The sequence below is a fragment of the Mobula hypostoma genome, chromosome 4 (assembly GCF_963921235.1).
Source record: "Mobula hypostoma chromosome 4, sMobHyp1.1, whole genome shotgun sequence".
NCBI lineage: Eukaryota > Metazoa > Chordata > Chondrichthyes > Myliobatiformes > Myliobatidae > Mobula > Mobula hypostoma.
The window spans coordinates 38,652,065-38,677,825 of NC_086100.1; the positions used below are offsets into that span (position 1 = coordinate 38,652,065).

General features: G+C 40.0%; 1 protein-coding gene across 2 annotated transcripts in view; it reads left to right on the top strand.

The window, feature by feature from the left end:
- The first annotated feature begins 194 nt into the window (after positions 1–194).
- Positions 195–25,761, top strand: part of sox2 (SRY-box transcription factor 2) — a 177,565-nt gene continuing 151,998 nt past the window's right edge. The window contains exons 1-2 of one of the 2 annotated variants that reach the window (XM_063045659.1): positions 197–1,478; positions 8,129–11,272. In XM_063045659.1, coding sequence (XP_062901729.1) covers positions 791–1,478; positions 8,129–8,163 — 723 coding nt within the window. In that variant the 5' untranslated portion in view covers positions 197–790 and the 3' untranslated portion in view covers positions 8,164–11,272. Of the gene's footprint in view, positions 1,479–8,128; positions 11,273–25,761 lie in introns of those variants that run through there. The other variant, XM_063045658.1, reaches the window with a different exon arrangement.

Genomic DNA, 25,761 nt, shown 5'->3' on the forward strand with positions numbered 1-25,761 from the left:
TGAAATCTTAAAACGTAAAATCCACTACCTTTCTTAATCATTTCTTTTAATCGCCGCTGACTTTGCATTCTTGCATTAATATATAAATTAGAGGCAGTTATTCTGCGGCCATTTCCCCCTCCCTGCCCCCGCTCTCTGCGAACACGGACCGATGCCGTTGCTAAGGGAACTTTTCAGGCTTGAATATAGGACGCGCCAGTTGTTGGGGGCTGAAGCAAGCGGCCTGTGATTGGCATCTAGTGGAGCTGTCAGTCAAACGCCTTTGGGGACAGACACCTGCAGCGGCGGCGCCATTTTCTGCCCGCTTCCTGCGAACAGCGCAGGTGACGGAAGAACTTAATAAGATGCTTGGGCCGCTGATTGGCTGGCAGAACTCTTTTACGGGGGGGGCAGTTGGTTTGAGCCCCGCCCTTTTATCGCTCTGCCGCCTGAGAGTAGCGCTGAAGCCGGGCCCCGCCCTCTCTTATGCTAATACTAACTGCCAGGCTGTCACTCTGTGCCTGCAGCCCGCTCTGATTGGCTGCAGCAAAGCCATTTATTGTCTGACAGCCCCCATCACATGGATGGTTGTCTATTAACTTGTTCAAAAAACTATCAGGAGTTGTCAGCGTCTCCTTTCTCTCTGTACGCTGGAAAGTGCCAGTTGTTGGTTCTGTAAGTTGCAAGAGTAACGAAAGCCCAACAAACTCCATACTTGTTCCTTTCTGTTTCGGACTTAACGAGAAAAGTTTCTTTTTCCCAACTAAACAACATTCAAACCAAAAAGCAGAGCTCTCAGACATCAGGTTGAATGTACAACATGATGGAAACCGATCTCAAACCTCCCGCCCCACAACAAACTTCGGGGGGAACAGGCAACTCGAACACGGCGGGAAACAACGCGAAAAACAGCCCGGACAGGGTGAAGAGACCCATGAACGCTTTTATGGTGTGGTCGAGAGGGCAGCGGCGGAAAATGGCCCAAGAAAACCCCAAGATGCACAACTCGGAGATCAGCAAGAGGCTCGGGGCCGAGTGGAAACTTTTATCCGAGGCCGAGAAGAGGCCGTTCATCGACGAAGCCAAGCGGCTGCGAGCCTTGCACATGAAGGAGCACCCGGATTATAAATACCGGCCCCGGAGGAAAACCAAGACCCTGATGAAAAAGGACAAGTACACCCTACCAGGCGGCCTGCTGGCTCCCGGCGCCAATGCCATGAATGCGGGAGTCGGGGTCGGCGTCGGGGCCGCGGTCAACCAGCGAATGGACGGTTACGCTCACATGAACGGCTGGACGAACGGGGGCTACAGCATGATGCAGGAACAGCTCGGCTACTCCCAGCACCAGGGCCTGAATGCTCACAACGTGGCCCAGATGCAGCAGATGCACCGCTACGATATGAGCGCGCTGCAGTACAACTCAATGACCAGCGCTCAGACCTACATGAATGGCTCACCCACCTACAGCATGTCCCCAGCCTACACACAGCAAAGCACAGGTATGGCTCTGGGATCAATGGGGTCGGTGGTTAAATCAGAGTCGAGCACAAGCCCCCCAGTCACTACTCACTCTCGGGGTCCGCCGTGTCAGGGGGACCTACGGGACATGATTAGCATGTACCTGCCCGGAGCCGAGGTGCCCGAACCCACCGCTCAGAGTAGACTGCATATGCCCCAACATTACCAGAGCGCACCTGTCCCAGGGACGGGCATAAACGGCACACTTCCTCTAACACATATGTAAAACTGTAAACAAACAAAACTCAAAGATCGGACTTCTTTGGACTATTTTTGTACAGAATAATACTTGCAGAAAGAACTTGTATAGAACTTGGAGAAGGGGGAGGGGGATCTTAATACTTTAAAACAACTATAGTCCTATGATTCCTTGGTAGAAACTTTGCGAAAAGTTTGCAAAAGTCTTTGCCGGTAATATTTTAGAGCTAGTCTCAGATAAGGAAAAAAGTTTTATTATACATGCAACTTTTTTGTACAGTATTTATCAAGAGAAACGGCAATCAAAATGTCCACAGTTTGTAAACTGAGAAATTGCCAATTTTTATAACAGTTCGCAGGTGTAAGCTACTGTGCATTTGCTCTTGTTAACACAATGCAGCGGGAGGGAAAGGAATAACTGGAAATGGACATTTTAATTGTTCTGGTATTATACGAAAGTGAAATGATTGAGTCTCCGATTTTACGAACTGTTGTGTGGAGTTTTCACGAAAACGGGCGGAATTTTAGATTGTACTAATTTTTTTTATTCATTGTTAAAAGCAGCAAAAAAAAAGGCCTGCAGGTCGAAACCCTTGTTGATTAATTTATAGTCAGTTTGTTTTTCATATTTTCATCTTGTTCCGAAACTGAAAACATGAAGTTACTGTGTTTGAATTATTTTCTTATGGTTTGTAATATTTCTGTAAATTTATTGTGACAATATTTTAAGTTTTCTCATTTTCCGTAGTGTATTGTGCAACACGGCTCTGTATTATTTGACTCAGTCTGCCGACCAGTCCATGTATATAACTAACTAATACAGCCTTATAACACAACATTTCGACCTTACGTTTTTTTTTCCATTATGCAGAGTTTGAGATGAATAAATTTTGCAAATTTAGACACTTGAGTTCCGTTTGAGTTGTGGAGTTATTTTATTGCTCTCTGCTTGCGAAGTCCTTTATATCTGCGCTGTTGGGTTGGTGGAATCCCCAAAACAAAGGTGCCTGAATTTTAATGAGTGTTAAAGAAAATACAACAAATTATATGTTCATAAGAACTAAATTCTAGCGTGTTGCTTCTTTGTAGTTCGAGTTAGTTCAATCTGTCAAATTTAACAGTTTAGGCTCTACAGTGAGCGCGTTTACACTCCTCCCCCACATAGTGGCAATTAAAAATATCAACTTTTGACCTGTTACAGACCTATAACGTGCTCTGCTTCTGTTCATCACAGATCTTAATTCATATAAAAGGAGCCAGGAAGTGAAATGATCAGTTATAGATGCCCGTTTTTTTGTTTTGCCGTTACTTGTCCCCAAATGACCAGGAAAAAATATTTAGCTTTGATATTTATATGTATTATAAATATGTATACAATTATCATTCGGTTCAAAAGCATTAACCTACCCCGTAATTAAGCATTTTTATTGGGACGATATGGAAAGGGGTTATTTTTGAAAAGTCTTGTATATGTTTTACCAGAAGCCATCGGCAACCCAAAAGCCCCCGGGAGAAGTTGAGAGGCGTTGGAAGCCGTGTTAAAGCGCGTGAAGGGAGCATTTTACTGCAGAATGTCGAGGGTTTTTTTTCTCTAATCCTGTTTCTGTATTCCCAGCGGGGGTTGGAGATTGATTCTGCACAGTAACGCAGTTTGGAAAAACTCTGCGTTACATATCAACTATCGACATCAGTCAAATTCTCGAAGCTTCCAGTAAAGAAAAGAAATACTGGTCCATGCAGTAACGTTGTGAGCTCTTCCCTCTCCCGATTCCAACGAAAATTTGGAGAGAATGTGAATATTCTTTCTGCAGCTTCAGAATTAGTTACTGTGTTTATTGTAATAATTTAACTCCCTTACTGGAGAAAATATGAACATATAATTTTTCAGTTTAACTAAATTATAAGACACAGTTTTTGATAATCATTTTGTATTAGCTTGCGGTATAAGTATTACTACAGTGAAAGAGCAGTACTTTGATATGTATCCATCTAGGCCAATGAAGTTGGGATCCTTCATTACAGCTGCCGTTTAGAACAACAAATGAATCCAACAAATATTTCTGGATCATTTCTAACCACAGACACTGGCCCTATATTTCTTATTGAAGTAATGACATACTTGATTTCACCATTCCTGATGAAATTGGATCTCGATATTTTAACTGGAACGGTGGGACCTTATGAAGCTTAGAAAATACTTACCATTTTGAGAGGGTGATAATAAAGATCGATTTAGAAAGTTGCGAGACAGTTTTAAACCTGTTGATAGCCAGAGGAAGAAGGACAAATAATGTTTTCCCTTAATATGTCTCTTGTGCTTAATATTTGAATTGTTATTTTTCAAAGGAATCCGGATACTAACAAGAAGGGAATAGCAAAAGTTTTGCAGCCACTTGAGAACTGGGAGGAGTTTAGTAACAGGTACACACACACACACACACACACACACACACACACACACACACACACACACACAGTATTGTCCCTTTTTAAATGCCCTGTTAAACAGAGGCCCGAGTTTCTGCATGGCACCAAAGGAATTTGAGAATTGCACAGCATGTGTGATGCATAAGGGATTATTCATGTGGTGATGGTTGCAATTGGCCTCTCATGTACATAAGAAAGAAGTGTACTGAATGTGGCCTTAACGTCCCCGCGTTCATTTAAAAGGAGCAGTTCCGTGGCTCGAACAATTATGAGATAAATTATACATTGCGAAAGGTGTTTCCTCTAACATCGATGTGAAGTTATACCAGTTTCTCAGTTAAGTAGATGTTGCCGGGTTATCCTCAATTTCCAACATAAAATTGTTAGCTAATTTCCGTAATACAAATCACGAATTAACAAAATGACACTGTTATTACTCTACATTTTCGAGGATTAGTTGCAGAATTCTATATTTAAAGAGTCTTTAAACAGGTATAAAATTCACTACGGAGTAGAATTTATATCCATTTAATTTGCCAAATGGAAAATCACCTCCATTCTGAATATTTCCATTGCAATTTATGTTCCATGCTTTCCGGGCGAACTTGTTAAGTGTTAAATCAAACAACGCACTAGCGCGAGGAGAATTTGTACTTTCGCATTCGTTGTACTATACAGGCAGATCACTACTACATGCGAAGCTAAAACTCCGTTGTCAACAGTGTCAAGCGCGTTTTTGCAGGACAGGGTCAGACAGCTTTGGTCAAATTAATTATTGATAAAATCTATAGAGGCAGTTCTGGACAGACTATTCCGAAGAAGGCTTAACGTCCCACTGATTTTCTCCGCCCCTACCCGAATGATCTTAAATAGGCTTTCGTGAATGAAAGTATAGCGAGCACTGTAAACTCTGTGAATGATTGTTATTTAAAAGTAAAATACAAGATTATTGATAAATTATCATGATAATCCTGCGTTAATAATTGGTTTTGTATTCTCAGAATTTTGACACGTAATAAAATGTGTTTTATGGAACAACTGCACTAAACAAATATCTTAGGATAAAAAGCTAGGGTAATTGTTGGGTAAGATTACCTGACAATAATATACATTGAATAAGAATAGATAAGCTAACGGAACATGAACTAATAATTACAATGCTGTATTAAATCAGCTAGGAGGTCTCAAACGAGACCTTTGTGTCCCGGTCCGCTGAGGGTTCCAGCTGACAGCTTTTTGACAGAAAATAGCTTAAAACCTGCCTAGTGCCTCGGAGGGACAGGCAGTACCTCTTAAGTGGATATGTGATGGGATTCTCATTTAAAGCCACTACATAGGGACAATTTAAATGCCGCCGTTATACTAAATAGGTTTAACTTTCAATAACTCACCATCACTTGGATGGAGCCGAAAAGTAATAATAAATAAACTCAAATCAGAATGTGGAGATTTGCTGTTTGTGTAGGAGACTGAAAACGATAGGAGGTGCAACTTACAACACGTCAATAGGAAAACTGCAGCAGAACCCAAGGGGCTGATTATGGCGCAACAGGTGCCACCTTTCCAGCCCGATTGCTGTTTCCATTTGAAAAACTGAACGAACCCTCATTTCTGTCAGTCGTCAGCAGAATCGGACGCTAAAAATACCGTGTTCCATTCAAAAGAAAATCTTATCACAATTTCGTCACTTCTTCAACTGGTTGTAGAATCTACTTTATATCCAGTCATGTTCTGTACATGCTTACGAAGATATAATTGCTTAACCTAACTAACGGGGGGGGGGGGGGGATGATCTTTAAATGTATCATAGTTTATTTTTTTCTTATTCGGCCCCCAAAATTACATTTTGTGTTGGATTATTTAGCTCATTGAAACTTAATTGTTCGATTAAAGCTATCTCGTTGTATATCTTCGTTAACTTTATCTCTTTATTCAACACCGCAGCGAGCGAACTAAGGGCAACATGGCGCAGACCAACTTCAATCACGGCTCCCGTTTTTTTGTCAGATTTTGAGGCCTGCCAATTAAATGAAATGCATAAACTAGCACCGAGTATATGTCATTAGCAATGCTTCACCAATCAACCGCAGTAGGGATTGAGTAGAATCAGGAGTGACATTTCCTGTATTGTCGATATATATCGCGTTGTATCAGAGATGCTGAGTTATCTTCAATTTGATTTGCAGCAAATCATCTTTAAAGAAACACCAGAAACGGAGCGGAGTTCGACTCGATCTATCAATTTAAGTGTTCAAATTTAGGTTTTTTAAAACTCGTGGATAAATATTTGCATTTTCACTATTATGTATTTTGCTGGTCTTTTTTTTCTTCAAAAACAATGAGAAAGAATGGATGGCCGCTTCACGAGTCTGAGTAAAGTCGGCGCTGGCAACGGGGCAGGTTCATATACTGACGTCATTGCCTTTTGCGAGTTGGCTCCCAGTTTCCCACGGTTCAAAATTTGGAATCTATCCCCCAACAAATCCCCCCACTCCCAACTCCGCCCCACCTTACCTCAATACCAATTTAAGCAAGTTTGTTTAAGCGATATCTCATGGCATTTTTATAAATTGTCCTGGCGGGAGTTCGTATTGAGGGGCAAATTTTGTGTTCTTGATGGATGTAAAAATTTTATTTTCATCGTTCTCTTTAATAGAATCCTTTTAAACAGCATGTCAGGTTCTCTCTGTTTATGGAATTCGCACATTTCTTATTTCGAAAAAAAAGGACAATGTGACTGGAGACTTTTCATTTGGGTTCTGGGCTGAAGTGAGTTGTAGATCACCAGCCTCCCTGTACCCCAACCAACAGAACTGAGAAAGGTACGTTATGGATGGACTGAATTCTCCGAGTCTACCCTGTGGAGTTTCGTTCAATTTCATGCCAGCTATTCGATATTAACCCTCTCCATGCCACAGTTCATTGTCTTTGCACATTACACCTGGCTATAATAAACCGACTAAAAGCAAAATATTACTAATAGCAACATATTTTACATTAATCGTGTATGGAGAGAATAGACACAATTAGATCTCAGTTTACTACTACTGTATTTTAGATTAATAGACCACTCCTCTTGTAATCTGGAACAAGTCGTACTCATCACTTTGTAATTCAGATTTCACTAATACTGCCGACCTGGTTTCCATAAACCGCAGGTGAAAGTAACAAAGCGAGCAGAGATTTTAGCTGTGTCGGCCTCTATGTTTTGTTGTCCTAATCTTGCTGCATCCAAATAAGTATGTAACATTTTGTCAATTATTTGCTAAAGATTGCAAAATTCCCTGAAATGATTAATGCAATATTTAGATCGTACCTTTCGTGATTTATGTTTATATATATTATGAAACTAACGTACACATTGAAAGTGGCGCCATAAGGTAACTATAGTTAATGTAGTGGGGACAATTAGATTCTTGTAAATCTTGCTCATTTGCACCAATCTGGTTTTAGTTGACGGTCAGAGTGGATAGTTTACCCGAGGGACTGTTTAAGAAGAAGGAGGCTGATCCACATTACTCTAACGCCCCTTTCTTGAAAATGAATCATCCGTCATTTCGGGCAGTTAACGCAAAGCGTGGTTTAGATTGGGAGGACGTATTTCCGAGGTGTAATTTCTACTTCCGCATTTAAAATTCTATGAGGGCCCTGTTGAACCCAAGGGGCGAACAAGGTTTTCACCTCTTGGACGTTCACATGCAAATCTCTGGCTTCTGACTTCAGTTTCACATTAGAAAGCCGCTAACAAAGCAACACGAACCTATATAGCCGGTCGTTCTATTTTATTTTAAATGATCGAAGAAATTCAGTGGGCAAGAAAAGCACCTCTTATTCAACACAGAACAAATGGGTGAAAGGTCTCCAAAAAGAAAAGCCAGTCAGCTTCTTAAAGATTGGAGTATAATTCTGTGACATTTGTGTTAAAACCGAGGTGTAACGAACTGTTAAATGTCTGTTTAACGTTTTGTGGAATGTTATTTCTTAAGATTTCTTTTTCAAATTACAGAACTTGGAAATAGCTGGCAGATAGAGGGAAAGTAATTAAGGTATTAAAACAAGCAGTGCGTTCCTCCAGAGGACCTTATCAACCAGGAACAGGCTCTGCATCCCTCAATATGCTAATATAGGAAGAATGACGTCACAGCTGCAAGTTTGTCTGCACCATTGTGGAAACAAATGCGAAGTTCCGTAAATGAAATGATCTTTCCCACTCTCTCTACAATCATCAGAGTATGATATGTTGTTTTAAAACGCCAGCCTACTTTTATGTCATATTTTGCCGTAATTTGCTAGAATGAAATGTAACGGTTTTGGGTGACGCCTATAATTTATAATGCTTTGAAAGCAGAAGTGGAATACAGAAATAAAATAAATAAACGTTATTAAGAACAGTGTTAGTATACATAAAGCTTATTGTAAAATATGGAACAGAAGGTAAATCATAACTCGGCAGTTTGATTGTCTGAGATTATCAGATGGAGAATGGGTTACAGTAGTAACACACATACTTCCCATCCAAGAATGCCGATAATTTGATTAATACGGTCATTTACATTCCGGAGGATGGGAGTCCGGGCTAAAATAAACTGCGATAATAAATGGTTGCATTCTCCAAGTATTAAAGCCAAACGCATTATCAGTGCAGCTTCTCATGTCATCAATTCGCTTGATGGACCATTGTCAGTTATGTTACATTGAGTTTAATTCTGGTGTTGGTAATATGCCTAACTTGTTGTGAATTACCAAACTCAATTAAAATTCGTTTGTTTATTTAAAAGAAAAGGACAGCCGTGATGGAAACAGAGGTCTGAACATATATTTTCTGTTAATTGGCAGTACAGGGGATTTGAGCTACACAGAAATATTTCATAATAGTTTGTGAGATACTATTCAACTAACATTGGAGGTGGTTCTTTTACTTAATTTTGCAATCCCTAGCTGGCTAGTCAAATTCAGTTAAAGATATATGTATACAGGATTTGTGTTTTGCAGTAAGGGGGTCAATAACCTGCCGGTGCTCGCCAAGGACCATAAACACAGCATTTGCACAAAAACATCACGAAGTCAACCTTCACTAAGTCATTGACCAGTATTTTGATTAGCGCTGAATGAATGAATGATTTCAAATCTTAATCCAATGGATTGAATAAAAAACAAGCCACCCCCCCCCCGCGCGCGCGCGCGCACACACACACACACACACACACACACTTGGAATATTCACTAAGTACTGAAGGTGAATGTCTTCTAGTTTGATGATTGTTACCAGTGGGATGATAGTCACCCCATTCAGAATCAAAGACGGGATCGTACGAAATATTCATAAGATTTATATTACTTTTCTCTTCCACGTTTGGGTTTGAACGCATGCAGTGAGCTAAATGCGCTCAAAAGTTTTCGGGTACACTTTTATTTACTGTGAGAAACAAGTAAATTCAGATTAAGCATAATAAAGTTTCCTATTCTTATCCTGTCTAAGAACATTTTAACTCAGATCTTCGTTGAGTCTTCTCTGAGTGGCGTTGATTAAATGAACGACAGTGTACGATCTGTGTAAAGGGCTTAATTCCAACGCACATTATGCAGCCGAGAAGAGGTCGGTTTACTTTAGGCGCCATTATTCAACGGATTATGTATGCATATGGTATCAAATACAATACGTGACAATGATGTGCAAACTGCTGATTCTGAGCTATTCTCAGTCTAATACAGTTTCCCACTTTGCACCCAAAAGTGCTACTTGATCGCTTTGTGTTTCATCTCTAAACACACCGGGGATTAATCCCCGGTATTAATACTTCCATTTTCCGTCCTAAGGACCCCTGAAAGGATTTTAAAGTTTGCTTGGTAAACCTATTTCCTTTCAAGGCTGATTTAAATTTGTAAATCTTTATGGATGGTCTGTCACACTTCAGTTTAAATCAATAAATATTCTATGCAACCCGATTAAATTAAATGCAATAATTGTACGAAGTGAAAAGATGAAACATATAAATCTGTAAATCCGTATGTATTTCAACACATATATATAACTTGATTTTCTACAAATTGTTATATAACAGATGCAAATGGCAATAAATGTAAATCATATCATTATTTTCTTAGAGCATATTTTGCTTCAATTTAGAAGTCTACTAAAGGAAATGAGCGGCAGAATTCTGTCCATTTATCTACCAAATACACGTGTTCAAAGTTTGTCGTACACCTTAAAAGTTTAAGAAGTTTATATTTGTTCGTTAAACTACTGGATATATTTTGTTTTTAGCCCGTTAAAAGAAAGAATCACGCACAATAGAAATATTTTTGTGGTCAATAGCTGGAAAAGTTCACTATTTGTTTAGTGCATTTTAAAACGCCCAGTCGTTTTATTACTATAATGTCATACCTCGCTGCGAGAAAATAATAAAAATGCAGATTTCCTTAACTACATTAATCTCTATCGTTATGGTCGAAATAAGAGTTTAAACGTGTTTGGTTAAGATGTGTGTCCTTTCCATTTCCAGTATGCATTGGTGCCTATTGGTCGAGTCGACAAAGAGAAACCAATAATGCTCAATCATAACAGTAATATCACGATCTCGTACTTTAAAGGCTAGCATATTGTTTGATTACTAATTCGAGTTAATGCGATCTTTATGGAAACATAAGAGCGGATAATTGCCTCTTTTTCTGGGCAACAATATAAATCACAATCGCTTTATTATTTAATAACGTCAAACGCTTCGTTGGATTGGCCCCGACAGGGAAGACCTTTTTTCTGCGCAGTGTTGTCGGGAAATACAATGCAGATCTAATTGTGGAGATTTTTTAAGTTGGCTCCTGTAAATGAACAACAGAGATATGGAAGTTCCAACAGATGTCTGCAGTTCTGCTCTGACACACACAGCCACACACAGACTCTGACGACCTATAGAAGAATTTTTGCACCGGATGCCTAGCAACAGTCTAAATCTTTCTCAGACAAATGCACTCGTTTCCCCGGTTGCTAGAGAGCACTTCAAACTGCAGAAAAGGTTATATTGTGTTAACCAGGGCAGTGCGTTTTGCAATTCTTATTGTGCGATTCTGTACACATTGAGTCACGTAATCTTGAAAGGTAAAAAAAATATATGGAAAGTTAGCGTTGTGAATTTCACTGCATGTGAACTGAAATGGCAAAATAAAAACGACCAAGTAATAAACTATTTCATGTCATTCTGCTTAATGTACCATCTTACCATTCAACTTCTGTCAATTTTTGTTTGACCAAAACCAGGTCATAGCAATATATCATAGAATCAAGTGAGGTAACTCAAATGTTTCATCAGAAAAGTATATATAAATATAAGACCTGTTGATCCAAAAAGCACATTTTCACTACTCAGTGCACCTGTTACCAGCTAATTGATTTTTGTTGGAGCTTGTACTAGAACAGTAACAGTAGGAGCTCACAGTGCGTTTATTGAAACAGAAAGCACAAATGGGCATACGGCCTTCCTAATCTTGCAGGGCATTTTGACGATTGGATTGATATGGCATAATAAATTTAGTGATTGGAAACAAGGTAATGCCGACACTGGTCACAAAGCTCCTCGAGAGATGCGTCAGTGCAATCATTTGTTTACATTTCAAATGTTACCATAATTGCCAGCCCAAACTATAACCTTATATTTTCGCGAGGAAGTTGGGGTTGGAGAGGTGGAGGGTATTTAGTAGAGCGTTACAGCTTCATGTTTTACATATCCGTAAGTGGTTTCTGCATGGTCCCATTCTCAGTCAGCCAGTACATGGCGCCCAAATACGTCACATCGAGCTGCAGCACAATGGATCTTAAACTTGTTTTGAAGCGACTCATCTTAATGTTAGAAGGAAAGTGGCGGAAGCAACGTTTCTCTGAAAGCATCAGCTGTTGATAAGGCTTTCAAACGCTAGTTGCGGTTATACTCAAGGAGGCGGGAAATAGAATAGGTTGGGACTAGTTGGTACAGGTGGCCCCTCAACTCTGGGAGTCAGGACAGTGACCTAACTGATCAGTTGTTCCGAGGGTCCCACCACGCCTGCGTCAGCAGCCACAACCACATCAGAGTGGCCGATGCTGTGGGGAGCGTTCGCCAAGTCAAAAACTTGCTTCCTCAGTAAAAAAAAGTAATAAGGATGCAGCTTCTAGCACGTCACTATTTTGCTGCCTTTTCAAATCCCTTTGTACTTGGTTTGCCACATGCATAGAACAATGCGGGCTTTTGATACCAGTGCTCCGCTCAGCAGGGTTGCGGAGATGTGTAGAACACACCAACCCTACATTACTCTGATATATAAAAAAAATGAACAGGTTACCAGGGCACAAGGACCTGGATATTGAAGACGTACAGAATAACCACCAAAAAGTTCATTCACTTTTTTTTACTGGTATTGCAACCTCTGCTACTGCCTGACGTCTGAAGGTCGAAAAAAATCATGATAGGACACAGGGTTTCAACGAATAAGTGCAAGCATTTGTTATGGAAGGAACGGGATATGCATCACGTTTAATCGATCCCTGTTATAGGTTATGTGAGCTGTTCGACAAGGCCGAAAACAGATTATTGTAAATACAGTGACACACATGATCGGAGTGAAACGGGATATGGGTAAAACGTGACAGAAGGGGTTTACTCTTACAAGGACCCGTCACTCCGTGCTTATGCACATTTCTGGAATCCGTGTTAGTATGCAAGGGCTGTTGACACCCTGTTAAGTAGATTATTTGAATTGCACTAAAAATAAATTTAGATTCTGACTTTTGACTGAAGAATAACAAAGGTACTTCATAGAAACAGCTGGACATTTCCCATCCAGCCACCCCACGCTTCGTGCCTATCCAGAAACATATCCGGACAGATCGATGTTATTTTGAAAATAACAGTACTAAAAAAGCCGACTTCAGAAAAAAAAGTGTTCGAATTGGCTTTGATTTTTACCGATTTTCTTTTAAAAGTGAAAATAAAGTTTTTTTTAAAGAATTAATCCAGACAAACCCAAAGCGCAGAGTAAATTCTAACCCTAACTATTAAGCGTTTTACGGAGTAGTCAGTTCTTGAAATGCAATAATTGAAAATGCATCTGCATTTAATTGCATGTATCATAAACAAAAGTGCATCACCCAAATCTGCGTGTCCATAATGTTGAGGATGGTGGTTAGATTTTCCCGCTGCAACCAGCAAGTGCTGTCAACGTCATAGATTCATAACATGTACCCGCACAGAATGAGGTCATTCGGGCCATCTTGCTCGGTGAAAGAGATAACAAATTAGATCTCCCCCCACCACAACACAACCCCCCCCCCCGGCTCTCTTTCTTCATACACTTGTGTTATGGTTCCTTTTCAGGCATATTTCCGATTCCGCTTTGAAAGTTGCTGCTGAATCAGCTACAGAGCTTTCAGGCGGGCATCGAGCTCAGTCAATGGCGTTAATGCTTAAGGGCGTTGACATTTAAACAATTCTAGATGCATTTGAAAAAATGAGCTTGGAAGTAAACTTAATCGCGTCAAACATTTTGCTTTGCCTATAGCGGTACTTTCACGACATGAAGCTTCATGTTATCTTTTCTACTTCAATACGAATACCGAATGATGGGAAGCAAAGTAGTTCCTATAAAGACTATCGCAGTGGGCAAGGTACTCCAAGTCAATAAAGTGCTAGAATGGTGACTACTAAGTGATTATTGATAGGTCGGTTTCAGTATCCTGGCGACTGGCAAATGATTTGGAACTTGTCCAGTGATATTTTGGACCATATCTGCCTCCGAAGTTTCATTCGCAAGTGTGCTAATCAGCGGCCATCTGGACTTGGCAGCTCTTAGAAACTCGAACTGGCATCTGTAACAGTAATCTGAACGCTACTGTGCAGTGGACTGTTCTTTGGGCACCTGCAGTAGATGTGCGGGGCTGGCATGCACCCTGCCATACAGTAGTTACTCTTCTTCCTCTCGTCCTTCTCCCTTTCAGTCTCTGGACAACCTTGGCACTTTTCTATGACAGAGCATGTGAATTACCAGCGTGTTCAGACTTTTTAAAACAGCAAACCAATAATCAGCCCTAATATCTCCTATCTATCTGAAGACATTGACTAATGCTTTTTTTAACTAAGAAGATACGATAAAAATTGAAATACTCAATACTTAATAAACTTTGAAATTGTTGAAATCACACGTGTGTGAAGAGAATAATAATTAATATTTCGGGTATTGACCTTCTTTCTCCATCGGAGGTCTTTAATCATCCTTTCAGAGTTTCAACTTCATAAGTTTTGTACTCTGACTGTGTTTCCATTAGTAGATCTGAGATGAAAAAGGTGCATTTCCTCTGCCTTCGAATGCCCAAAGATGGCGTGGTATTCCATATCGTAACATAATGTATGTACCCTGTTTTTTGTATACGTATATAGATATATATGCACACACACACAAGCATACGCGCACCTAATCAATGCACATTTATAGGGAAGGTGCTATGAGAAAATCATGTCGAAAATCTGGGATAGCAGACAGCAAAAACATTAGCAACGTCTTTGTGTGTGTGTGTGTGTGTGTGTGTGTGTGTGTGTGTGTGTGTGTGTGTGTGTTGGGGTCGGGGGAAGGAACAATTTTAGCACATGGAGTCCACCACGTTGTTCCTCATCCTGGAGTGACGCGGATTTCATTGAAATAAACATCATCTCTTCCCCACCCCGCTTGTTATAGCATATATTATAGAGTGGGGGCGGGGCAGAATGGGTGGGAGTGGTTCAGGCTGCCCGTTTAGCTTAAAATGTCGTTCTGAGACCTACGTTTTTATTATAATGCCTCATGAATAGTATGAATAAGTAATGAGTATCTGGCGCCTCAGATATTTCCCATTTTGTTCCCAAGCATCAAGCTGCTGCGCGGGAAATCAGATTTCCGGCGCGATGGCAGGAAAACTCACATCGACTCTACAGTTATTCCATTGTTGGCTTCCACATTTATTAAATGGTTCTAAAACGTATAACATATGGCAATTTAAAACAAAAAAATCCCATCATGGGTTCATTTTGAATTCTTAATATGGTTTGACCACATTCACACAAGCACACATCTATGTCATACACACCAACTATTTGCAGGCTTAATCTAAAATGTGAGTGTGGTGTTCGCGTTCGATTCCAGCCCGTACGAATTGGGGGCTGCAGTGTCCTGTGCAAACTGGTTTAGAGTTTACTAATTATAATCGTTTGAGATATTTCGTTCGAATGGATCAGATTAAACAGAACGGTTGACGAATCTTTAGAGTGGATTAGCAAACGGACAATCTGGCAGTTCTAACGTTCACACAGAGAGACGCATCGTCTCACATTGAAGCCAATTACAGTAAAATCCAGGTAGCTCAAGGCTGCCTTTATCACCTGTTAAAAAGCAAGTTCGACTTTGTTACACCGGAACTCTCCTTGACAAATATGTTTTTTTTTGTTTAAACTCTGAAGAAAAGTGCTTTTGTTTAAATTCAGAACACATTTTGCAATCTACGAGGAGTGCCTTTATAATGTCCAGAAAAAGTTTTTTCTTAACATGCGCATTACTCTTAATCAAATAATAAAGAATGGTGCGCTAACAGACACAAAAGAAACGAGTCTGTGACAGTGGGTCCCAGTGCAAGATGGAAATTCCCAGGCGCAAATAATGTGGTTCTTAAATATGCTGCTAAGTGATCATTGTTTAGTTCGGAATTATATATCTTAAGACCATTCACCACTGAACGGGACAGATAGAGGATACCCCGCAGGTGCACCGTCTTACTTTGCCAACCGGACATTAATGTAGATCTTTCTCAGTCCGTTTGATCGGGCTTTTAAAATCCTATAAAACTGTCTGTGACGAAATGCCAGACCAGTATTTTCTTGAAGACTGCCTCGAGGGTACGTCCTTTGCAGCTTTAAAGATCTGTTGAAGGTATGACAAGCCTTTGCTCCGGGAGCCTGAGCATGTCAGCTTTCACTAGCGATCAGATTGCACCGAGTTTACCATTTAGTAAACATGAGACCAATAGCTGTACCCTTTGTTTTGTGTGCGATTTAATCTATTTGTGCAATCAACCCTGCTATTTCTAAAACCCTATGCCGACAATAAAATATTGAAAGATTTGTTATGTCATATATAAAACATACCATTTTTGTGTTGTACAATATGCACGGTTATGACGTTTATCCATGTGTTTACCTCTTCGCCAAGAGCTTTGCCAGTTTCAAATTCATCACCAACTTCGTGATCCACTAACTTAAAATTAATTAAAATAACAATTCAGGACAAACACGACCCAAAGAAACGCAACCTTCACTCAACTAATTGTTTCGCACTTCGAAGCTTATAAAAATGTGGTGTCACCCTTAACCCTTTGCAAGCCTGTCAATATCATGTAGATATACCTGCTGCTATTCAATGTTAAAAAGAACCCACATTTTGCTAGTGAATCCTTGAACACTTTTAAAGAATCGGATCTGTAAACTTTAATCAGGATAAATACTGTATTTAACATCAATCGTGACCTTAAGATGGGTCAGCAGAATTGAAAAAAAAGCCAGCAGTGTCCTTTCTTGTTGACCTACGGACTTTAGTTTCAGACTGTCATTAATCATATGCTTAAACTGCACAATATGCAATTAGTTGTGTTTAACATAACTTAAAATGCTGAAATGTACTTTTGAATAGTTGCCAAGAAAGTTGGCTTTTACATAATAACATAACGGTTATGGTATCGTACGGAACAGTGTTGTTTAACCGGGATTAGAAAGGAAACTTTTTGGAAGTTTGAATTAGGATGCTTTAAATTCCCACTCATGCAATGCGAATTCATTTGCCTTCTGAGAAACAGAGACATAACTGGATGTAAGTAAATCATATTTACATGCCCACAGCAATTTAGGAACAGATATCCATTGTAGCAATACTGCATATCCGAATCGAGGAGTTGTACTCGTCATATATATTCAGCTACAGTTAAAACATGCGCCTGGAAACTTTACTGTTCCACAAACTGTCCAAACTAGCACTGGCAACTAGTCACCACCAGGATCAGAAAACAATCAAGATACTGGGAGAAGCAGCCATACGGAATTCTATATTAGCTGCGATGAATTGAAAGAGGGGATTTTACAACACCAGCCCGCATTGTTCCCCAGATCCCTCCCAATTTCAGGCTTGACTTGCACATCCAAAGTTTGTTTGTTAATGATGCCGTTACCATCTGCCTCGCTCTACTTTCCAAAAGAAGTAAATCTCTCTTTCATTTGTCGAGAATTGCGTTTTTCCATGATATCTTCTAAACATTTCAAAATAAAATGGAACATTTGAACGTTTTGTTGATACGTGTGTGTGCGCTCATCGTGTGCATTCTACAACACGAAATGGTTTGGAAAGTTAAGGACTTGATACTTCTGATTTCCAAATCCTTGTTTTATTTTATTTTTTTGAAATGTAACTGGTCATAAATTAAGCCACTCCGACTTCTCCTGAAGCGGGAAGGTTAGCGAGCTGGCCATAAATTAGAAAGGCAGTGCAGCAGACTGGGTGATCATTCAAGAGACAAAATGAATACACCCAAAGGAAAGGGTTGTCACTATTTGCCCTTCATCTTCTTAGAGAAAAAAAGACCGAAATCTGTTCTCTTACTTGCTGAAGCTAAACGTCGTAGGAGATTCGCATTTTGGGTCTGTTTCCGAGTAATGTCATCTCAACAATTTGGTGTCTTTTGCATTGAAAAGCGATTGGGGTTTTGTGTGCTTTTCGAATGAAAGCTTGACAAAAGTTGAGATGGTTTATGTATGGGCCCCACAATGGCTCTATTTATCCGCCGCGTACAGCCTGAACCCTCTGTGAATTGGAGAACCGAGTCAAACTCAACCCCGATCGCGTGGTCTTGTTTACAACCCCGGTAGCCAAGAAAAAAAACATAAAAGAAATTAAAACGATGTACATAGAGAAATGCATAGTTCTTCTCTTTGTGCTAAAAGGAGAGAGAGAAAAATCCCTGGCAACTTATTAGGAGGAAGCTAGTCGCACCCTATATTCATCAGCTTGGAAACAGATGGTAGTTCATGTTGCTTTTTCAGTCCCGGCTTGTTGATTTGCTACAATTATACAGACAAGATCGATCTCTGCAGATTTTGAGTCAAATCTGCAAATGCCACAACGATTAAAAGTTATATTTGTTTAAATGAAGATTTACATTCTATTTGGATCAGTCAATGAAAGGTATGAATTTCGAATGACAAACTGCGATTTCCCTCAAAAAATCAACAGTTGGCTATTTAAAAAGCATACAACAGTTGCTTAGACTGAGGAGAATCCAACTTTTTTCTGTAATGATTTAGCAATTTCATTTGAGGTGGCCAACCAATGGGGAACAATACATAGGTAAAACAAAAGTTTCCACATATAGGTACATTCATACATATGCATGTCAATAATATTATGTAGAAGCTGAATAATTATTAAGGTCCCTTCTTCTTAGAAATGCCAGCTTAACTTTGTAACACATACTAACTAGGAAAACATTAACACTTCATGAAACATTGCTTCACTTATAGGTGCCAGGCATTTAAGGGTAGGTATTCAAAACAGTGGTTTGTGTAGTCAGATATAAGAATAAATCATCAAGCCCGCTACGCATGGAGTACTTGTCATTTTGTTAAAGTAGTTCATTAGCTATGAATTACTCTCTAATTGTATTACAGCATAGTTAAAAGATGTCGCAGTTATTGCCTTCGCTGCAAATTTCACCGTCAATTTCAAAATAACATTTTCATGACATAAAAATTAAAAACGCCTAAATTTGTATTTGAGTCACATTTTCATCGCGGTATAAAATGCTGTACAATCCATGCGTAAATTTATATAAGGTAAATCTACTTTATTATCATGATTGCCTGAATCTTAATGTTAACTTTACTCAATTATTTGCATGACTTCACTTAAACAGTAATTTCGGTTATCCCGTGGACTACCTATTCTTTAAATGCTGCGCGAAGTTGAAACTCGATTATGGGGAATCTATAGCTCCCTTTAGTTTTTCACGACCTGATTAATGCTTCGGTGTGGTCCGTATACAGATGACGAACGGTACTCCTACCTTCTCTGTCATGGACTACACTGGAATTCAGAGGAGCATTTTAATTTATCCCATAGTCTGTTTCTGAATTTTTCAAAGTACTCTATGTACACTTGCAAGCTATGCATCACACCAAAAACAAAAATCTATTGTAATCTTTTGGGGAGAAAGTTAGGAATATTCCAACATATTACGTGCAAAAAATGTATTTTGAATGTGAGAATTATGACAAAGAAAGCGCTTAGCACTCTTCTTGCTGGGGTTACAGGGCTAGCCCTCCAATTTATTGGTAAGAGCTCCGAAGATTGATAATGTTTAAGTATTAAAAGGGTACATGTATTACTTAATATTAAAGGACAAATTGATAACTTTCCTGCATTCCGGACAAATCCCATACCTGAGATTTAATGTATGTCCTATAAATCTGTCTTGGATATTTTTTCTAGGTAACAAATAATAAGTAATAAAATATAAGATTATGGGACATTGACATGATAGTCTAATTAAAATCTGCACAACTTTTGAAGATTTTGTCAACGAACATAATATACAGATGGATGTCGGCTCAATGAACTGCATATTACTTAGTAAAATGAAAAGGTACAGGTTAAACCTCCTTCTGCTGGTATGCATTTTTTAAAATTAGTCCAGTGATTATTCCAGTTCATACACAAAAAACAGGGAGAATCAAACTGTTGTTTGTGTTAAGGGGCAATAACGGATTGTGGCGAATGTTTGAATGCTCTGAATGATACTTTGCCAGTGTTCACTGAACTTTTCGTCCCTACCTGTACACGGGCAGTGTGGATTGGCTAATTCCGCTGACGTGGAGCAAAACCGTTAATCTGGGGAACATCATCAAATTCCTCATTAACTTTTACAGGCAGTTCCTGCAGCACCACGTAAAGCCCGTGTTGCTCTCTATTAAGAGCAGCGAGTTGATGGCTGAAATCTGCTGCGAGAAGCGCGTGCAATCGCTGCGTCCCAGGCACTACACGTTATTACAAATAACGCGGGTTCACACGCTTATCAAGTAACGGCAGAACAACCAAGCCATTTTAATCAAGTGGTTATCTTAACCATCATTAGAGATCAGAGCGCTATCACTATGGGTCTCGTCTCTGGGCTTCGCTGGAAATGACTAATGGGGACCAGTCAGTGGATGAGATTTCGGTATCCTGCACTAAAATTTACGCATTATCATTTCATTAAAATACGCAGAAAGGAGGCATGTTTTTAAAGCAGCTATTAAGACTGATGCTTAATTGTTCAGTCGAGATCCAGAACTGAATTGCAAAGAATTCCCCAAAGTCAGGAGTCTTTTTCTGAACCTTCCTCAGAAGTGGAAACCATTAGAATCAAGTCTACTCACATTCTCTGGAAAAGTTATTTGTATAAACATTGTATTACTTAATATTCAGCAAACGTTAACTGTTCTCGGCATACTATTATGGGTTCTAGTTAGATCCGACTGTCTTAACATTTGGCCTTTATTTCGATGCGGATTTATTCAAAGTTAAAGAACCTTACCGCTTACAGTTAGTTTTCCTCAGTGAAGCGGAAGTCTTGCAGCTCTGAGACTTAATCAGTTTTTTTCTATTTATCTTTGGCCAATCGTAAAGGAATAAAGTTGAGTAATTTAGGGTTGATTCTTAGATGTTGTCAATTTCAGTTTACTTATGAAACAACAAAACACAGGTTGCATGATTGTTATCTGTGCTACCCGTTTGGGAGTATGAACTTCAGTCTGCAAAGACAGAAACCAAGTCTTTAAAGTATCTTGTTCTCAAGGTTTAATTGAAGAATTCCATTACTACCTTTGAGGACTAAACATTACATTAAAAAAAACATTCGAGATTTAAAACAGTAATGTATTTTAAACAGAAGGAATTGGACTATATATAGGAACTGTAATTTATAATAAAGAGATACAAACGCACCTTTAAAATGTAACCGCTTTGTGCAAATTTAAACTAACATTTCAGTATTCTTTCATTAATAAGTAGGTATTTCTCCCTATGGATGTGGATTTTAAAGTATATTTAAAATGAAACTGACAAAAACATTACTTCTCAGGGCAGTTTTTTTTTCGGGAAAATACAATCTGTTTTACACGCACCAATTTATTCCAAATGGCGAAACTCAAAACTTTCTCAAATGACAAGTCACGTTATCATTTTAGGGAAAGGCGGGCTGAAGATCTGTGACAGCTGAGACTCCCGCATCGATTATATGACATTATGGGTCACTTACGCTGCTGTACGCGAAGAATTATAATTCTTCGTGTACAGCAGCGTAAATGACAAGACATCTCCTTTCAGACATAATTTGAGATTAGGAGCGAGTAAATTTGTCGAATGACCGTGTATCAGATTTGTTTAACAGGTACATTGGTTGGTTGTTTCTCAGGTCCTCGATTCACGCCCAAGTAACCTTGCTGGTACAAGGCAGCTGAACTTTGAAATATTCCTGTAAGAACACGATCCGGTTGAAAATTTCTGTGATTATCCTTTTAGATCCTTTAAAGGTCGTTCCATCATTTCCAGGAACAAAGGGGATTCTGAAATGTTTTTATATTGATTATTTGTCACCGTGCATTTGTCACTTCCAATAACTTTTCCTGAAGTTTTACTTACGGGCACTTGAGCTTTTAGATTAGCTCAGCTCTTTGTGCTTCTGAGTAGTTTTGTGCCAAAGGCTTAATTATCCAGTGTCCTACTTCCGACTGGCCAAATCCTGAAACAAACTATTGTGGTAGGCATCACAAGGCGAAAAGCATTACTATACAGTATCGCACCATTAATCTGTTCTCAGTTCAAGAAATACCACCCTAGAGCACTCTCCATCCAGATCGATAAAATGTCTTTGCATGTTGCTGCATTTGCGAGACTTTTACCTGTAAACCTCCGTCTTCTTATTTGTCCCGCTTTCTCTTCCCACCATTTCCAGCCCAGAACTTTATGCCTTCTTTTTACTGAAGGCGAATATTCTGCTTGACTTCACCATACTCCGACTTTTTTTTACATGTTTCAGTGATGAGCTACTTGCGCGATCATGATTAAATGCTTCACGAATGGAAACGATATTTGGCTTTGAAAGGTGAGCCGTAAACAAAACCCGAGTGTTTATCTGAATCGTCCAACCAACAACAACTTGGAAAGTTCATGATAGAGCATGGCGTTTTGGAAATATAATTTGGCTTATAGTCTGAAGTATGCCCTGTTAAATCACCAGGACATGAATGATGGTGTCTCAAGTACTCGAAATATGCCAATATATGTATATATATATATATATATATTTATATAAAGAAGCTGACGGTCAACGGACAATGTAATGGAGAAAAGGAGGCTGGACAAGAACTGGATAAGAATAGTTCGCTGCTAATAAAAGTAGTGTACGGGATCATATCCACCGTTGTGTGCATTGTCTACAAGAGAGACAGATAGCCATCAGGTGCCAGGTGCCTGAAGTCACGGCTTCACTGCCCGATCCATCATCATTCACTGCAAAGCTTGCGGAGGCAGCAGGCAAAATTCATCAGTCTCAGTTCTCGGTCACTGGGGGATGTGGCGGAGCACCACGTTGGCCCCAAACCACCTTTGAACTTGAATTAAAATACTTTGCAACACTCAATGCAATAACTGACGCGAAGTCCTTCGATATTCAAACCGAAGGTGTCGATGGGTTTAGCTCTTTTTGAATAAAAGGTATTTGTGCTTCAACGTGAGATTGCTTCCGTTTTGCCTGTGTCGGGTCTCATCTCACCCTGATGTGGAAACAGGTGTTCGTGATGTGTCAGATAGTGCAGGTCCCTCGCTGCACGCCGGGCGCGTTTACATGCAGATGCCGCCACTGCGACACAGGGAGGTGCATTAAGTGGTAGTGAAGATAAAAGACAGACACTAGTGTTATTTGGGGAGCAGTTGGGATGGGGTAGGGGTGGCGGTGGCGGTGTCGGGGGGAGGGGGGAGGCCATAGAGCTTGCTGTTGCTCGGAATCATTAGTACATGGTAGGCTGAAAAAACAGAAACCTTCCTTTCTGCTTTTTTTTTGTGTGGTAACTAGGATAAGCTTGGTGTGCCCAGTCGCCACGGTAACTGCCAGAAAAATTGTGCTGAAGTTTGAAGAGGTCAGGCAACAAGGTCAACTACTCTGGCTTCTCCGTGCGATGTATCTGCCGCCGAGTATCCATCGGACAGCAGCAATGGCGGGGTGGGAGCAGACCACAGTCCCGGCCCCCGGCCCCCGCCCCCGCCTCTGACTCCCCAACCCCCCGCCCCGGCCCCAGCCTCAGCCTTCCTGTCTTCAGCCACCACCCCTGCCTCCAGCCCTCCCCCAACCCCCGTCTCAGCCCCAGCCCTGGGAGGGAGACTGGCAGAGCTCTGACAGACATTGCCTCAGTCAGTTCACGGCCTGGGCTCCCCAGGTGGCCTGTGAAATCGATTTTGACCCTGGCGACCCTGTCTAGCAGAGGCATGGCTGCCAACATAGCCGAGGATTTAGCTGGGAAAGGCAGATTTTCATTTAAGTGTTTTGGGCAGCCTCAAAGCTTTTTTTTTATTGTCTGAGCCAAGTGGGAAATGTGGTGGACCAACGTAATCTTGGAGAAAAGATGCCTTATTTCCCTCGCAGAATCCCGGTTATTACAAGTGACACTTTGATTTCTGGAGGGGAGAGATATAAATGTTCTCTGTATTAAGCTTCAAGCCAAAGGAAAACCATTTTGGTGAGATCCCAACCAGCTTTCTTCCCATCCACTGCTGACCTCTCAAAACAAACTCTGCAAGACGATATGATGGCCAGTTTTGCTCTGAAACAGCTACGGAATGGTGCAGGAAAAAGACCACCAAGCATAAGCAGTTAATCCACTTTTTGTTTAAATCACATTCCATTTTGTGATGTAATTAACTGTGGTGGTAATATTTATCACTTAGTTTACATGAAGTGCTTATGAAGAAGGATTCTACATTGCCAAGGCATTGTATACCTTCAAAAAGGAAATAATAGTTAACAATAGTTTGGGCTGAGAAAAGCTGCATTCAAAGTTTTGTGCATTACAATTGAATTTGTTTGTGTGATAGTAATTGTGTTACTCTACAGTTGCAAGTAGAACAACTACTCACAGATACACATGTTACTTGATGATTACATTAATAGGAACAATATTTGTTCTTTAAGTACTTAACACTAGTGAGAATAACACCACTGCTTCAAGTTACCCTTGATATCATACATTATCCTGACCTGAAAGATTATTGCTAGTTCTTTACTGCCCTTGCATAAAAATCCACCTTTCTCTATCTAATAGCATTGAGGAAAATTCTTCGTTACATCATTACCTATAGTAAGTGAGGTTGGCTCTGTTTCACAAGGAACTTGATGGACCACCTACACTGCAGTTTCTAAATTGATTAAGTCCAATTGGACATCACAAAGATGCATAACTAATACAGTCCCTGTATGAAATCAATAGCTTTATTGTGAGCCAACTTCCAATAAACAGGGTGGCAAATAAACCTTGACCTTCCCACTCAAGACTACATTCTGCAAGCAAATAGAACAATGGATCAGTAATGTCAAATACCAAGACCTATTGATAATTATGTAGGAAATGTATTATGCAAAATCTAATGCAAGTTGCATCAGATAAAATTAGGTATACTTTGAATGGATTTTGACTAATAAATCTTAATTCTTTAGGAGCACAGTTCTAAGTTCAGTTGTAATTGTGGTTATGTAAAAATAGCATTTTTAAAATTTCTTCATGGTTTAATGACTGACCCTGGTATTGAGTCTTCACAGATCAGTAAATTCATATGGCTGTAATGAGTTCTTAGCTGGGTGTTGGGTCCAGTACCCTTGGATGTGATGAACAGAATTGGCCAAGCTTCACTCTATCTATAGCCGAATGGTGATTTCTACTGCTATGTATATACATTTTGGACCATAAGACAAAGGAGCAGAAGTCGGCCATTCGGCCAATCGAGTCTGCTCCGCCATTTTATCATGAGCTGATCCATTCTCCCATTTAGTCCCACTCCCCCGCCTTCTCACCATAACCTTTGATGCCCTGGCTACTCAGATACCTATCAATCTCTGCCTTAAATACACCCAATGACTTGGCCTCCACTGCTGCCCATGGCAACAAATTCCATAGATTCACCACCCTCTGACTCAAAAAAATTCTTCGCATTTCTGTTCTGAATGGGCGCCCTTCAATCCTTAAGTCATGCCCTCTCGTTCTAGACTCCCCCATCATGGGAAACAACTTTGCCACATCCACTCTGTCCATGCCTTTCAACATTCGAAATGTTTCTATGAGGTCTCCCCTCATTTTAGTCAGTTGCTGATGGCAGGAACAGATTAGCTTGCGAAATGATCACTTAGATTGTTGTTGGCATTGATTTTTACATGATGAATGGTCATATAGTACTGGAAAGTGTTTGATTCTATCATCCCCTCAGAACTCATCACTAAGTTCCAATACCTGGGCCTCGATACCTCTCTGTGCGTCTGGATTCTTCATTTCCTCAATCAGTACAGATTGGCAACAACATCTC